Here is a 13,098-nt window from a genome sequence, read left to right on the forward strand (position 1 = left end):
TAACAAAGTCAGCAGCTCACCTATGACCTTATAGAAAATGGATGGAAGGGTGGTATTTATATTGATCTAAATGTGGTGTCTGCTTGTTGCCATTAGGTTCCAAGGAAGATTCATCAAATAACTATCCCCAGGTTCTTGATCCACAAACCTTCACCCAGGATCAGGACTCTGTTGCTCTAAACTACGGTGCCGAAAATAATCACCATCAGAGCTTGGCTCCCCCATCCAGCAATGAGCCAGATGAGAGATCACCTCAGCCTAGACCCCAGCATCAGAACTCTGGATTTCAGCATCCGTTTAAGCTTTTAGTAGAGAATACCAAAGACACAGCCGTGGAGGGCATCAGTTTTCCTGTCATGATTCGGTTTAGGGACCAACAGGACTTTTCAAACGGCAAGGGTAGTGATGCTGAATGAAATAGTAGGAAGACACTCTTCTGAAGAGGAGCAGCATTATGATGAAGACAATAAAGACAATGTTGGGAGTGAGTGGTTTATTTCCGCATATGGACAAAGTGAAAACGATGTCGGCTATATTGCCTTGAGTCCAAGCATCTCTATGCCGGGTCCTGACACCTCCATGAGTAGAGAGTTTCCCAGGATGCACAGAAGCTACAACAACGATGGAAGCGCTGGCCCAAGCCCTTACCACACAGATTCTTCCAATGTCAAAATTGGAGGTGGTTGGTGGAAAAACCAACTACTTCGTGAAAATGTTAAATTTCCCTCAAATTTGTTAGATGACGAGGTTGCTCCCTTGAGTACCCGTGGCACGTATCCTCTCAAATGGCCACCGCGTAGCAAGTATGACAGCCGATGGAAATTCAATCAAGAGGCTTATGAAACCACACTTTTAAGGCAAAGATGTACCTTCCCAGCAAGGTTTTTATGGAAAAAGTGTCCATGTCAAACCGCCAAGAGGGCCTATTGCGTCGTGGGTTGTGATGCCAAATGGACAGTCCAAGCAAACTGTGCAAACCAACGCAGCAAAAGACTCTTACAATGTAAATATTAGTCCCAGGGCCCAGAAATCTTCACACCTGTCAGCCCAGAGTCACATCAATTTCTGCGTGAGCCAGTCAACTCAAACCATGTCTTTTTCAAACCGACTTTAAATTCTCCACTTCTTTGACACCATCCGCATCCTCTCCATGTCCACAAACCACATCCCTCAGATCAAACACCAGACACTCGTAATCAACAATCACAAGAAAGGCATGAGCTTCGCCCTAATACTAGTTCTCAAATGTTTGATCCCATACAGCGTGGAGTTGTGTCCAGGAATTCTGCCAAACCAAATCGGACTGCCTCCTGGATGCAAAGCCATGCAACCAAAAACGACACAGGCAAACGGGATCTACGGACTTCCTAATCTGCAGCGGCCGACGGCCACATCCACCAAGGGCTTCCTGTTTACAGAGGCTCAAGGAAGCCAATACCGCATGGAAAAAATATGGCTTCCAGTCCAGGAGCAGCTATGGGAGGACTAATGTAGCTCTTCAGGCTCTTTAGGAGACGGTTCACGCCATGGAAAGGAGTTTTCATCAGAGGCCCAAATGCTCACAAGCCATGGATATATCTTTTGTCAAATTGAGCTCTCCCCCACCCCACCCCGCCCTCGCGCTCGCGTGTTCTTTTTGTGATGTGAATGAGTTTAGGCTGCCAGTCACCATGCCTGCCAACTATCCATGCCGTTTTAGCCATGCTCCAAAAAAATCAATCAAACTGAAATGAGTAAAAATAGTTTAACCTTATCCGCACAAGTGAGTACTTATCGTAGATATTTTTCAGCCTTTGCATGTTTTCAGCATTTATCATGTATTTAGAAACAAATCAGTTAATTCACTTACAGGGTCTTGAAGAGTATTAACTCTGAAATGAACTGAGGTGCAAAAGTAAATATTTACACTCAATTATACATAGTACCCATTTGGATAACTAATAAAAATGCCCACACAATACTTCCCTTTTAGTGGCTTACATTCACCGGCGTTGCGTGCAAACCTTGCATCACCAAAATCCTCACTTTTAAGGACCCCCCCCCCCACAAAAAAGTCATGTTTGCTGAACCATTTTCCGTTGCATCGTCAAAGAGCAAGACATTTTAGATTGCTCAATAAATGTAAAAAATAGCATACACACTTAAGAATTCACCAATCGTATCAATTTGTAAAAATAATTGACCAAATTTTGGCAAAGGAGTTTCAGGTCAGATGCCAGCAATTTCTCATACTGAGAAGAAAAAGAAATACAGTACTAAGCGTCTTATCAAAATGTGTTCCAATGGCTTTGCTAATGTGAAAAGATAAATAAAATATAAGATATCCTTTATTCGTCCCACACTGGGGAAATTTACAGCCTCCAGCAGCAAGAATGTATGTAGAAAGAAGAAAGGAGAAAGAGAAAAAAAAACAACAACAAACATCTTTCAATAAACACAAATGGATAAATCGCAGTACTATTTACCATTTTCCTTCACATCATTTAATTATTATTATGATTGTTATTTTTTATTCATCAGCCTGACAGCAGTCGGTAGGAACGAGCGTCGGTATCTCTCCTTCTTGCAGCGAATGACAACTAAAAAAAATACAGTACCGGTACACTTAACCTGTGTGTTTTCATATGTTACATACTGTATTTTTGTAATTCTAGGGTCATGCTGTCACAGCAAATAAGGACCTGCTGTCCATGTTGGTAAAAATTGAAAAACAATACTGTAAACCAGGGGTGCTCAAACTTTTTGGATCGAAGATCTACTTTTCGATCAACTAATCTCCCGGGATCTACCCTTACCGGCACGCGCGCACACACACGCACACGCACGCCCTGATGAGAAACAGCCTGAAACTGAGGCATGCGACGCACTTTTGCAGCCTGTTAACTATCATAGCTCACACGTACCCTCCTAGATTCCTATTCTTTGATCGTGCCCTCGGTGAGTTGTACACGAAGCAAACTCTGAATGAGAATCATGACGATAAAAGATAGAGCGCAACAGCTCTGATCACAAGCTGCTATTGCAGACTGCTGAGAGCTAACAACTTTCGGTGACATAATCACGCGCCACCGTAAATTCAAGATTTACCTGCTTTATTTTATTTTTCAATATTTTTTGGGTGAAAATGAGACTGATGATTAGGTTGCTGTGTACATTAACACACAAAATATATTACTAACATGGTGAAAGACACACAAATGGTTGTGTTTTTTTTCTCCTCGACACTCCTCGGATCTACTTGGGACCTGTCTTAGATCTACCGGTAGATCAGGATCTACCTAATGGGCACCCTGCTGTAAACAAAAGAAATCTTTAATTTTGCACATTTAAGTGAAAAAAAATCACAGGTTAATTAATACGTGGAGTGTAAATATTCTAAACAATCGTCCTTACCTGAAACAAGAACTTGTCAATTTCGTCCTGTAACAGGAGTAGGCCTTCTCATATTTCCAGAAAAGGGCCTAATTAAAATGAAAAGTACATGTTGATTGGAGAAACCCCAACATCACATCTGACTGGTCTTTTGATTGCACCTTGAGTTCATCGGCATCAAGATATTCCCCGTCATCCAGTTGCAGAGAGGCCAGCAGTGACCGTTGCGTGCTATCACTGAGGAACTTGTCCCTTAAAAAAAAATATTAAACTGAGACTTAAAAGCTGTGAAGCAAATCTGTTGACGACTCATCCACAGTGCTATTGTCGTTTTTGATAATTTGTCAATTCCATACTGCTTTATAACAATAAGGGAACCAAAACATTCCAAATATGTGTCTGGTGCAGTGCAGTTTTATGACCTCTACCAATAGACAATTACAACTCTTTTGTTGAATTAATACCTAAAAATGACAGTTTAGACAATATTTGATTAGAATGCGCAATTGTGTAGAATGCAGCGGGCCCATTAGTGTCCTGCGAGATCATCGGGTTTGCTGTGGAAAAGAATCCAAATGACTAAAATTGGCCTGAAAATTTGCCCCAATGTATCTTTGTAGACATGCAGAAGAATTAAATGCTCTTCAATATATGGCAGAAGGTACATATTTGACTTGGGTATCCACTTTTTCTGACATTATTGTTTGGCGGTTTATGTTGATTTTTATTCATTCCTTTTTTCCTAAAAAATGGTAAAATATGAGCCTTGGCTCACAGGTCGGGAAACTGTGCCCTAGTGTAACTGTAGAGTACCAATAAATTGTAACTCTAATGAAAGAAAAAGTCACATCCCAGTAGGACCTACCAGTCCACATCCTGCAGATTGTCATGTCCCTGAAAGGTGATCAGTGTGTTTTTCAAGAACTGAATGGGGTCTCTTGGATCTAATCGGCACGAGGCGATCAGCAAAGCCTGTTGTCAAGGAGAAGTAACAAAACAATCGCCTAAAGTACTTCCACACCATATTACCTTATAAAAAATATATTTATAGACATGATTTCTTTTACCTTGTATAATTGCTGAAGCTCATACTCTGTCAGAGCACTGACTTCGATTTTTGACTGGCTGTCTGTCATTTGCAAAGCTAGTCATTCTATAAAAAAGGCACCCGTGGCTAACAGTAACTAAAGAAATAAATATTCACACACAAATAACACGATAGACGCGCACTTGTGAAATTGAAAATGTCCAAGTTTTCATTATTTACCCCTCGCTTTGCGCGTCACCTTCAGTCTGAAAAAGATTTAATCCTGATAGTAAGCAGCAGCTTCTACGTCATGGCAAATAGTCACCGATTCAGTGCGTCGTTTTGATTCATTCATTTCGTGGGATTGGCGCTAACTAATTTATCTGTTTATATTCTTGGTTTTCTCATGCAGGAGTCGAGGAGAGACAATTATTAGAAATAGAACGTTGGCTCCTCGGTATAATGTCACGTGACGTCATTTAAAAGAAGACGTCACGTAATGACGTGTGTCCGATTAATCTTTGTTTCAGAATAATTTCCATCACAAGCTGTATCTGTTGTTGCTATATTAGTTTGCAATTCAAGGAGAGATGTTTTCTTTCTTTTTCAAACAAAGATATCACCAAAATAGTAACTTACTGTATTTTGGTCATTCCATGAACACATCCGAGCTTTCATAAATTATATTTTAGTCATCAAACGTTGAAGCCAAAAATTTTCATGGCTTATTGAACAAGAGAAACATAGAAAAGACAGCAGTGTATTTTAAACAATCGCAGACAGTAACGTGTAATGAAGAAAGAACAGATCATGCAATTCTAACAGGCAAACAAATATATTTTCCAGCGGCTGGGTGGTAGATAGAATAACTACATGAGAAACAAATGAAAACGACTGAACTGAGCAAGCATCCCCCATACAACCAATTTAACGCGAAAAAGCTTTTGTCGTGCGTGCCGCCATTTTTTAGACCAAACGCAAGACCTGGGAAAACGACTCTTCCATGTGAGCGCTTAAATACCATCCGGGTAGGATTACTTTTCGGTTCACATTTTACACCGGAAAGTTGAAGTACTGCTACTATTTTTGTGTGGAACCATAAAAAACGTTACGAGGCTTAGATAGAAGGAACATGGCTGTAAAAAAATCCGGACTCAAACGCTTTTGTTAATGTATTATGGTCACTGCGACTTCAACATTTTCTGCCCGGCGTGGAATTGATGCAACACACATTAAAACAAACTGCGATGAGTCCTTTTAAGTTACATATGTTTGGTGCACTTTGTTTTAAAAAGCCGTGTTAGGCTTCTTCCATTTCAAAACGTAAATACCGTCTTGTGTTTACAGCATCCGTTGAAAGCTTAATCGCTGAGATTATCATCAGAATGGGCGACAGCGGTAGTATTACGCCTAGAATTGGCAGCATGAAGACTTTGCTTGGAATAGTCGCCGGAGCTGGAGCCTCTTACGGAATTTACAAACTCTTAAGTGGGGGAAGCTTTAGGAGGTACAAGAAAAGTGGGGGCAATGACGGTCTTGCTTCAAAGACCAGTGAAGGTAAATCTCGGCCGGACAGCCTATTGGCCAAAGTGTCTGAATTGGACCTTGTGTTTTCCCGAAATGAGAGAACGGATGATGCTTCGGGTATGTATTTAAATGGTGATGTGCGTTATTCTACGAATATTACAAACATACTACATTATTATTACATCCAAATCTTGATCGTTGTAATTATTGGCATGGAAACGCAGAGTACCCGAGAACCAAATGGGAGCTGGAATAAAAACAACCGCAATATTAAACCTTTATAAAATCAATACTTAAAAAATAACCATTATTTATCATTGTAATTTTTTATACTCTTATTGTACGGGGTCTGTGGCGGTACGTTTAGGCACTCATTATATTACTTTGATCACAGATGTTATGCAACCTCAAAGTTTTGCTTTGGCCAACCAATTAGAGAACAGAAAAGTGCCGACATCGTTGAGGACCAGCTACCTGGCCTTGTGAAGATGAATTTGAAATTTGATGGGTCATTCTTATGCATTTTCATAATATTTTAATGTGGACTGCTCTTGGCTTCATACTTGACAGGTAACATCATCCACCAGTCTGTGAGCAACCTGGAGCCACAGCACCTAAACATGTTGCTGACATGTCTAAAGACCAGTAATAGCACATCAGAGAGGTGTCGTCTATTGCTCACTTTAGGAAATGCTGCTGCTTTTACTGTCAATCAGGTACTGTCCTTAAAAGAAGATTTCATGACATTTTTGTGAAGTTTTACAAACATATTCTAACATTATGTGTCCTCTATCCCGCAGCATATTATACGTGAATATGAAGGAATTCCTATTATAGGGGGCTTCCTCTCTGACCCTGCACCAGAGGTTAAAGTGCAGACTCTGAATGCTTTAAGTAATCTCTGCATGAACCTCCAAAACCAGGAGCAGCTGAAGGTACACAACCGTATACAGTGAAGCCCCATTTGTTGCAGGAGATACTTTCCACTCCCACCCGTGATTTGTGAAAATATGTGAAATATCCATCCATCCATTTTCAATACCACTGAAGACGATCGCGGGGGTTGTTGGAGCCTATCCCGGCTGACTTCCAGCGGAAGGCCAACTACACCATGAAGTGGTCGCTAGTCAGGGCATATATAATGACAAGCAACCATTCACACCCACATTCACACCGTAACCGAGTGGGAACTGGTCACACGCTGCCAGCACACAACTCAGGCGAGTGTACCGCTACTTTATCAGTGATTCCTCTATGTGATATATAGACCATATAAAAACAGAGCAACAGGGATCCAATTCACATCTAGTCTGCACAGACATCATTGCTCATCCGACCATATAGTAATTCTCTTCTTTGCGGTAAGATTTGAAGCCAGGGTGCATGTAATTAATATAGAAAATCAGGCTTTACATTAAAAAGGTAATCTAAATTATCTTGCAAACCCGATAAGCAGACATCATAGATGGAAAAAAAAATGCAGCTTGGGACTTCTAATTGCGCTGCATCTCCTGTCGTCAATGTTGTCCGGGAATTTGTGACACAACAACACTAATACACTGTAGGTGAGCAAATCCAAAGTGCTTGATTGTAAACTATAAATACTAAACACCTATCAAAACTGTCATTTAAAAAGCTGCAACAGTGTGGTAGTGCTATCAGTCAACTGCAACAAAGCAGGGGTTCACTGTATTTTACATTGTCATTTCTTTAACCTCTGTCTTTAAAAACAATGTCTTCTCTTTTAGGTCTACGTGCCACAAGTGCTGCAGTTGATCGAGATGTCTCCAGTGAACTCTGACCTTCAGCTAGCTGCTCTCAGGATGCTAACCAACCTTTCTGTCACCGACAAACATCAACACCTGCTCAAGGATGCAGTGACGCTTCTACTCCATCTGCTGTTGGTGAGCGACGTGACATTACAGGTTAGTATCCACTCATAATGACTTTTTACCAGTTGTTTGACCATTTTATAAGTTAACGCGTGCATTTGTTTCAGGTTCAGACCTTGAAGGTTCTTGTGAATATGTCATCTAATCCAGACATGATGGACGACATTGTTCAGGCTCAGGTAAGAAGTCTGATTAAAAAGCAAAAAACGTGACCTCTTTTGCTCCAGTTGGAAGTTAGTTATGCAACGGTGCTTGTTTTTTAAAATATATATTTTTTAAGGCTGTTTTCAGAATCACAGTGGCCAAGTAGTGTTCGAAAATTATTTTCCATATGACTAATAAGTGAACCATAGCTCAGTGTATAAAAATACCGATAGTCTGATGAGGAAGGAGATAATGAGTCAACGATTGTACAGCTCGTCTAATACATTAGTTTCCACTAGAGGGCAGGAGAGCGAAAGAGCAACCATGCTACAGTTAATCACCATTGGATAAAAGGATTGGATACTTTTTGGGGTTTTTTTCCTCATCGCTGGGTAATGTTTTGATTCTAAATTTCTACAATGTATTTTGATCGCTTGTTCAATGTTTGATCAGTGTGTTATGGGTAGGGCAGAAAATTTTAGGATAATAATTTAATAGCGACCTCCCAAGTTTGCGATTGCGAGTTTATCTGCAATTATTTCTCACAGTTAATGTGTTTTTCAGCAAACAAGCAATTCATTAATCGTTGCAACAATAAACAATATCAAAACTATAATACATTAGAGGGTACTAAGATGAAGGCAAATGAAAATTGAATTAATGTGAAAGACACTTTATCTCTACAGTTACTGGTATGAATTTACAAAGTAAACATAAGTATATTCTTTACTGTAAATCAGTTAAAACACAAATAAGCTAAAGTGCAGTTTATGAAACATCAGTAATGCAAACAAATTCCTTCTGTTGCATTCATGAAATCGGACGCCAAAACATCTGGATACATACAGCAGAATTAATACTCTAAATATATGATCACTGACGGCTTTGTTGAGCGCTGCCATTTTCAAATCATTTGATCGCTGGATGTGTTTTCATTTGTCACTGCTCAAGTCGTGCGCACACCATTGTGTCCACGTGTGTGCTCAAACATCAGAGACACGTAAATCAACGTCAACCCTGGTTGCTCATGTATGACAAGTCTATCAACACAGACACTTCCACACTGCCACGCGATCCAACATACGACGGGAGCTGAACAACACAAAGTACACAACACACAGCGAGCCTTTTTTTCCCAACCTCACAAGGTGAAATAGGTCAAATATGTTACAAGTGAATACTACCCTCAAGGTCTCGTAAGACTTTGTTACAAAAAATGTATGCGCACGTGGAGCGGCAGGCTTTAATTACAGCGTTGCCGTGTGCCTTCTGTGTGCGCAGCAGCTTTTGCGAGAAGCAAAAATCGTGATGTTATTGCAAATACAATTAATCAATCAGAATTTTTTTTGTCTTTTCAATGATGAAAATTCATCCATCTACGAGTAAACTGAGTTACAAGCTTGAGCACAGCAGGAATTAAACATGTAAGTCAAGTTCCCACTGTAACATGTTTTTAAATGTTCTTCATGTTTACTTTGCCGCCGCCACCCCCACAAGGCTCCGGCTTCTGTCATGCTGCTACTTGCCTCGCAAACGTCATCGGAGGTGCTTGTGCGGCTGTTGACATTCACTGGCAACCTGAAGTCCTGGAGACCTTCGGCACAGGTGGCAGAGGAGTTGAGGCGCAACCGCGATTGCCTCTTCCGGGTCATGCTAGATGAGTCGTCAGAACTCCACGGCCGACTGGTCCAGCTCCTGTCACACCCCGACAAGGAGATTCAAGCGCAGGTGGCCCATATATTGACATACCGGTAGTCCACTTCCGTTCTCCTCATCCCACACCACAATCTGCACTGTAGACATTTTCAGCATGACGTCACACATACTTACCGCGTGGCAAAAGCTCATGCACCCTACCTTGTAAAGAGATCCTTCCATCATGTAATTTTGACCCAGACAGAACAAATGAAAAATGGTGCATGGTTAGAATGGGAGATTTAGCCTTTTTTCGACCACCAATGGTTGAATATATTCAACCCCAACCATAAAACAGTTTTGTCATCAGTTCAGTCAACAGGTGCCACTCACTTTTTGCCAACTGTAAGTACCCTGGTGCCCTTTCCCAAATGTGATGACGTGGTCTATTTTTCTCACTGTTTTGATCTCACAAACTTCTCCAAAGTCATCAGCAATTAAATTAGATCATATTTCCACACTGTCTGTACGAGGGCCTGACCGCTAAAAATCTGCTGATGCTGAGATTTGGCAGAATAAAATGAAGATAACCAATTAATCAGTGGATTAAATAAAAAAAAAATCCACTCAATAAATGTACTTATTTTTGGGTCCCCGTAATACCCTATGGTGTAGTAGTTGATTAACCTAACAACAGAGAGAAAAATCGGTCGAAATTTTGCAGCTTTTTATTTGGGAAGGCGGGAAAACGTCATCCTTTTTGCATTATGCTGTGACATGTTAATGTAGCGAATTTTGCCGATTTGGAAAGACCTAATATTAGCTGATTAATGACTCAGGCCCGTCTATATTGGCCGCTCCAAATCAACAGCTAGTTTCCGTTATTTTTCAGCTTGTACAGTTAATAAGGGAGGCAGGACTGGGAAGACTGGACACTGGTCTTACTGCCATAATATTGGTGACATTTCAAGCGAGCCGTTTTCCTTGCATCATCCCACTGTCTTAGGAGAATGTGAAGCATTTTCTAATGAATGGCAGGATGACTGGAGTCACATGATTTAAAAAAAAACAAACAAAATATAAGCGAATGTCAGAAAGTTACGAGAATAAAGTCAGAATTTTTAAGGAATGACTTTCCAATAGAAATACATTTTTGTCATTTTTTGGGGAAAATTAAAATTCCATTCTTGCAAAAGAAAATGTTTTTTTCTTGTAGTATTATAATTTCATTCTCATTAAAAAATATATATTTTTGTTAATTATTGCAAAATGACTGATTTGTTCTTGTAAAATCCCCCTTTTTCATCCAGCATTGCAAGTTTATGCTTGTGGAATGTAATTGAGTTTTTTTCCCATGGAACATTACAAATGTATTCTTGTAAAATTTTTCTTTTTACTTGTAATATAAAATATATTTTTTATTTATTTCCTCCCAACTTTAGTCTCATTAAATTACATATTTTTGGAGGAATGATGTTCCCTCACATTGCAAATATATTTTTGCACAATAACTTTGTTCTTATAACATTACAACTTTATTCTGGTCATATTGTCATTTCTTTTCTCATATTACACATCGGTTAAATTATATTTTTGCTCATAAGACCGCAATTTTAGTTTTTTTTTAATTTAAGATTTTTCCCTTGTAGAATTACCTCTGTTTTTGTCATATTACAGCTTTATTCTGAAATCAGTGAGTTTTTCCCCTCACATGACAGCTGCAGCATACTCTTGTAAAATTATTATTATCCCTTGTAATATTGCAATTATATTTTGATTTTTTTTTCATGTAAAGTCAGAACTATATTGTTAAAATATTCAGATTTTTAAATATTGTAATATCAGAATCAGATATTGCAACTTTATTCTTTTAAAATTATAGTTTCACCCTAATATTACCATTTTTTCTTGTCAAATTGCAAGTTTATTCCTGACATTATAGTTTTAGTTTGTTTTTTTTCCTTATAAAATTTCTTATTTATTCTCGTTAAAAATTTACATTCTTGTACAAAAACAATTCTCATATTTTGGCTTTTAAGACAAAAAAATCATACTTCTACGATTTTGTTCTCATGAAATGTGAAGAAGGGCGACATGGTAGTTGACTGTTTAGCACGTCCACCTCACAGCGCAGGGGTTGTTTACGGGTCCGGCCTTATTGTATTGTGTCTGCATGTTCTCCCCGTGCCTGCGTGGGTTTTCTCTGGGTACTCTGGTTTCCTCTCACATTCCAAAAACATGCATGGCAGGCTGATTGAACACTCATAATTGTCCCAAGGTGTGAGTGCGAGCATGAATGGTTGTTCGTCTATGTGTGCCCTGTGACTGTCTGACAACCACTTTAGGGTGAATCCCGCCTACTGCCCTAAAACAGCTGGGATAGGCTCCAGCACACCCGTGACCCTTGTGGGGATAGGCGGATCAGAAAATGGCTGAATAGAAATGTTAAGAAAGACAGATTGAGATTTTTAAAAATGAATTATTGTTGTTTTCATGATTTTCCCCCACCTGTTGATAGTCTACTTCCAGATCATTACCGGTACATTTTTCTCTCCAAAGTCTTGTTTTCCTGCCATTCAGCCAGGATATTTTAGTTAATTCTACCAGCCCCACTTGGGATACAAAGACATCATGTTTGAGTGTGTTGAATATCGTGTGCAGAAATGCAGTATGAAAGAAGAGTAGCCATTTGTTCGCAGATGACTGATTTTGACAGGAATCCAGTAACATTTGGCGGATTACGGCCGATAGTGAATGTTAACTACCAGTCTCATTATGTACTTAGTGTAATGCGCCAGGCTGTGACGTGACAGGTCCGCACGGTTTAGCGGGAGGACTGAGCATCCATCTGCTTGCATGACTACAGCATCTTTATGTCACGAGTCAGTCCAGGTGTGATGAAATGTTGCACATTGTCAATGTATTTGTTGACTTCTTTGACTTTTTATCGCTTAAGAACAGTTTTTTTTCTGGAGACACCCCCCTAAGTTAATATTTATTTAAGGAGACGGCAGTTTTGTAATGAATTAATTATTGTTCTGCTTAAATATTTCAATAAATGCCCATCCTATGGACAAGTGTCATTTTTTAATGAGCTGTATTGCCTTCATATCAGGTTGGTTTGTTTGTTATTGCACTGTTATGGTCTTGAACAAAGTACACTAACATCTTGTATTGACAGTTCACATGCATTTAAATCATAAGTATCCTGAAACAGTGACAGTAACGTTCAGTGTTGAATGTGCAGTGGGATCTAAAAGTCCATGCACCGTTGTTCAAATGTCAAGTTTCTGTGTCTCAAAAATACAATGAGACCCAGATAAATCATTTAAAAACTGTTTCTACCATTAATGTTACATATAACCTGTACAAATCCATTATCTTTTTTGGGGGGGAGAGGGTAAATAATAGATAGAATCATCTTTATTGGTCAAGTATCTAGAACACACAAGGAATTTGTCTCCGGTAGTACAGGCTACACTAGTATAATCATAAACAAGA

General features: G+C 39.5%; 2 protein-coding genes across 7 annotated transcripts in view; one reads left to right on the top strand and one right to left on the bottom strand.

Moving 5' to 3' along the window:
• fbxl13 (F-box and leucine-rich repeat protein 13) overlaps positions 1-4,890 on the bottom strand; it is a 40,188-nt gene extending 35,298 nt beyond the window's left edge. The window contains exons 1-4 of one of the 2 annotated variants that reach the window (XR_007961859.1): positions 4,440-4,890; positions 4,238-4,344; positions 3,534-3,624; positions 3,394-3,461 (exon numbers count right to left, since the gene is read on the bottom strand). Coding sequence is in view for 1 of the 2 variants with exons in the window: in XM_052061680.1 (XP_051917640.1) it covers positions 3,394-3,461; positions 3,534-3,624; positions 4,238-4,344; positions 4,440-4,508 (335 nt within the window). In the remaining variant the exon portion in view is untranslated. The remainder of the gene's footprint in view (positions 1-3,393; positions 3,462-3,533; positions 3,625-4,237; positions 4,345-4,439) is intronic. The other variant, XM_052061680.1, reaches the window with a different exon arrangement.
• armc10 (armadillo repeat containing 10) lies at positions 504-12,674 on the top strand. Of its 5 annotated transcripts, none has more exons than XM_052061780.1 (8): positions 504-1,762; positions 2,655-2,692; positions 5,747-5,956; positions 6,497-6,642; positions 6,727-6,861; positions 7,675-7,851; positions 7,926-7,997; positions 9,460-12,674. In XM_052061780.1, exons 2-8 carry the CDS (start codon positions 2,659-2,661, stop codon positions 9,715-9,717), a joined length of 1,032 nt encoding a protein of 343 aa, XP_051917740.1. In that variant the 5' UTR covers positions 504-1,762; positions 2,655-2,658; the 3' UTR covers positions 9,718-12,674. The 5 variants fall into 5 exon arrangements, with proteins under 5 accessions (XP_051917740.1, XP_051917736.1, XP_051917735.1 ...); XM_052061776.1 differs by having other exon boundaries at positions 509-1,766; positions 5,747-6,043; XM_052061775.1 differs by having other exon boundaries at positions 509-1,762; positions 5,747-6,043.
• The last annotated feature ends 424 nt before the right edge of the window (positions 12,675-13,098 follow it).

This window comes from Hippocampus zosterae, chromosome 3, assembly GCF_025434085.1.
Source record: "Hippocampus zosterae strain Florida chromosome 3, ASM2543408v3, whole genome shotgun sequence".
Taxonomy (NCBI): domain Eukaryota; kingdom Metazoa; phylum Chordata; class Actinopteri; order Syngnathiformes; family Syngnathidae; genus Hippocampus; species Hippocampus zosterae.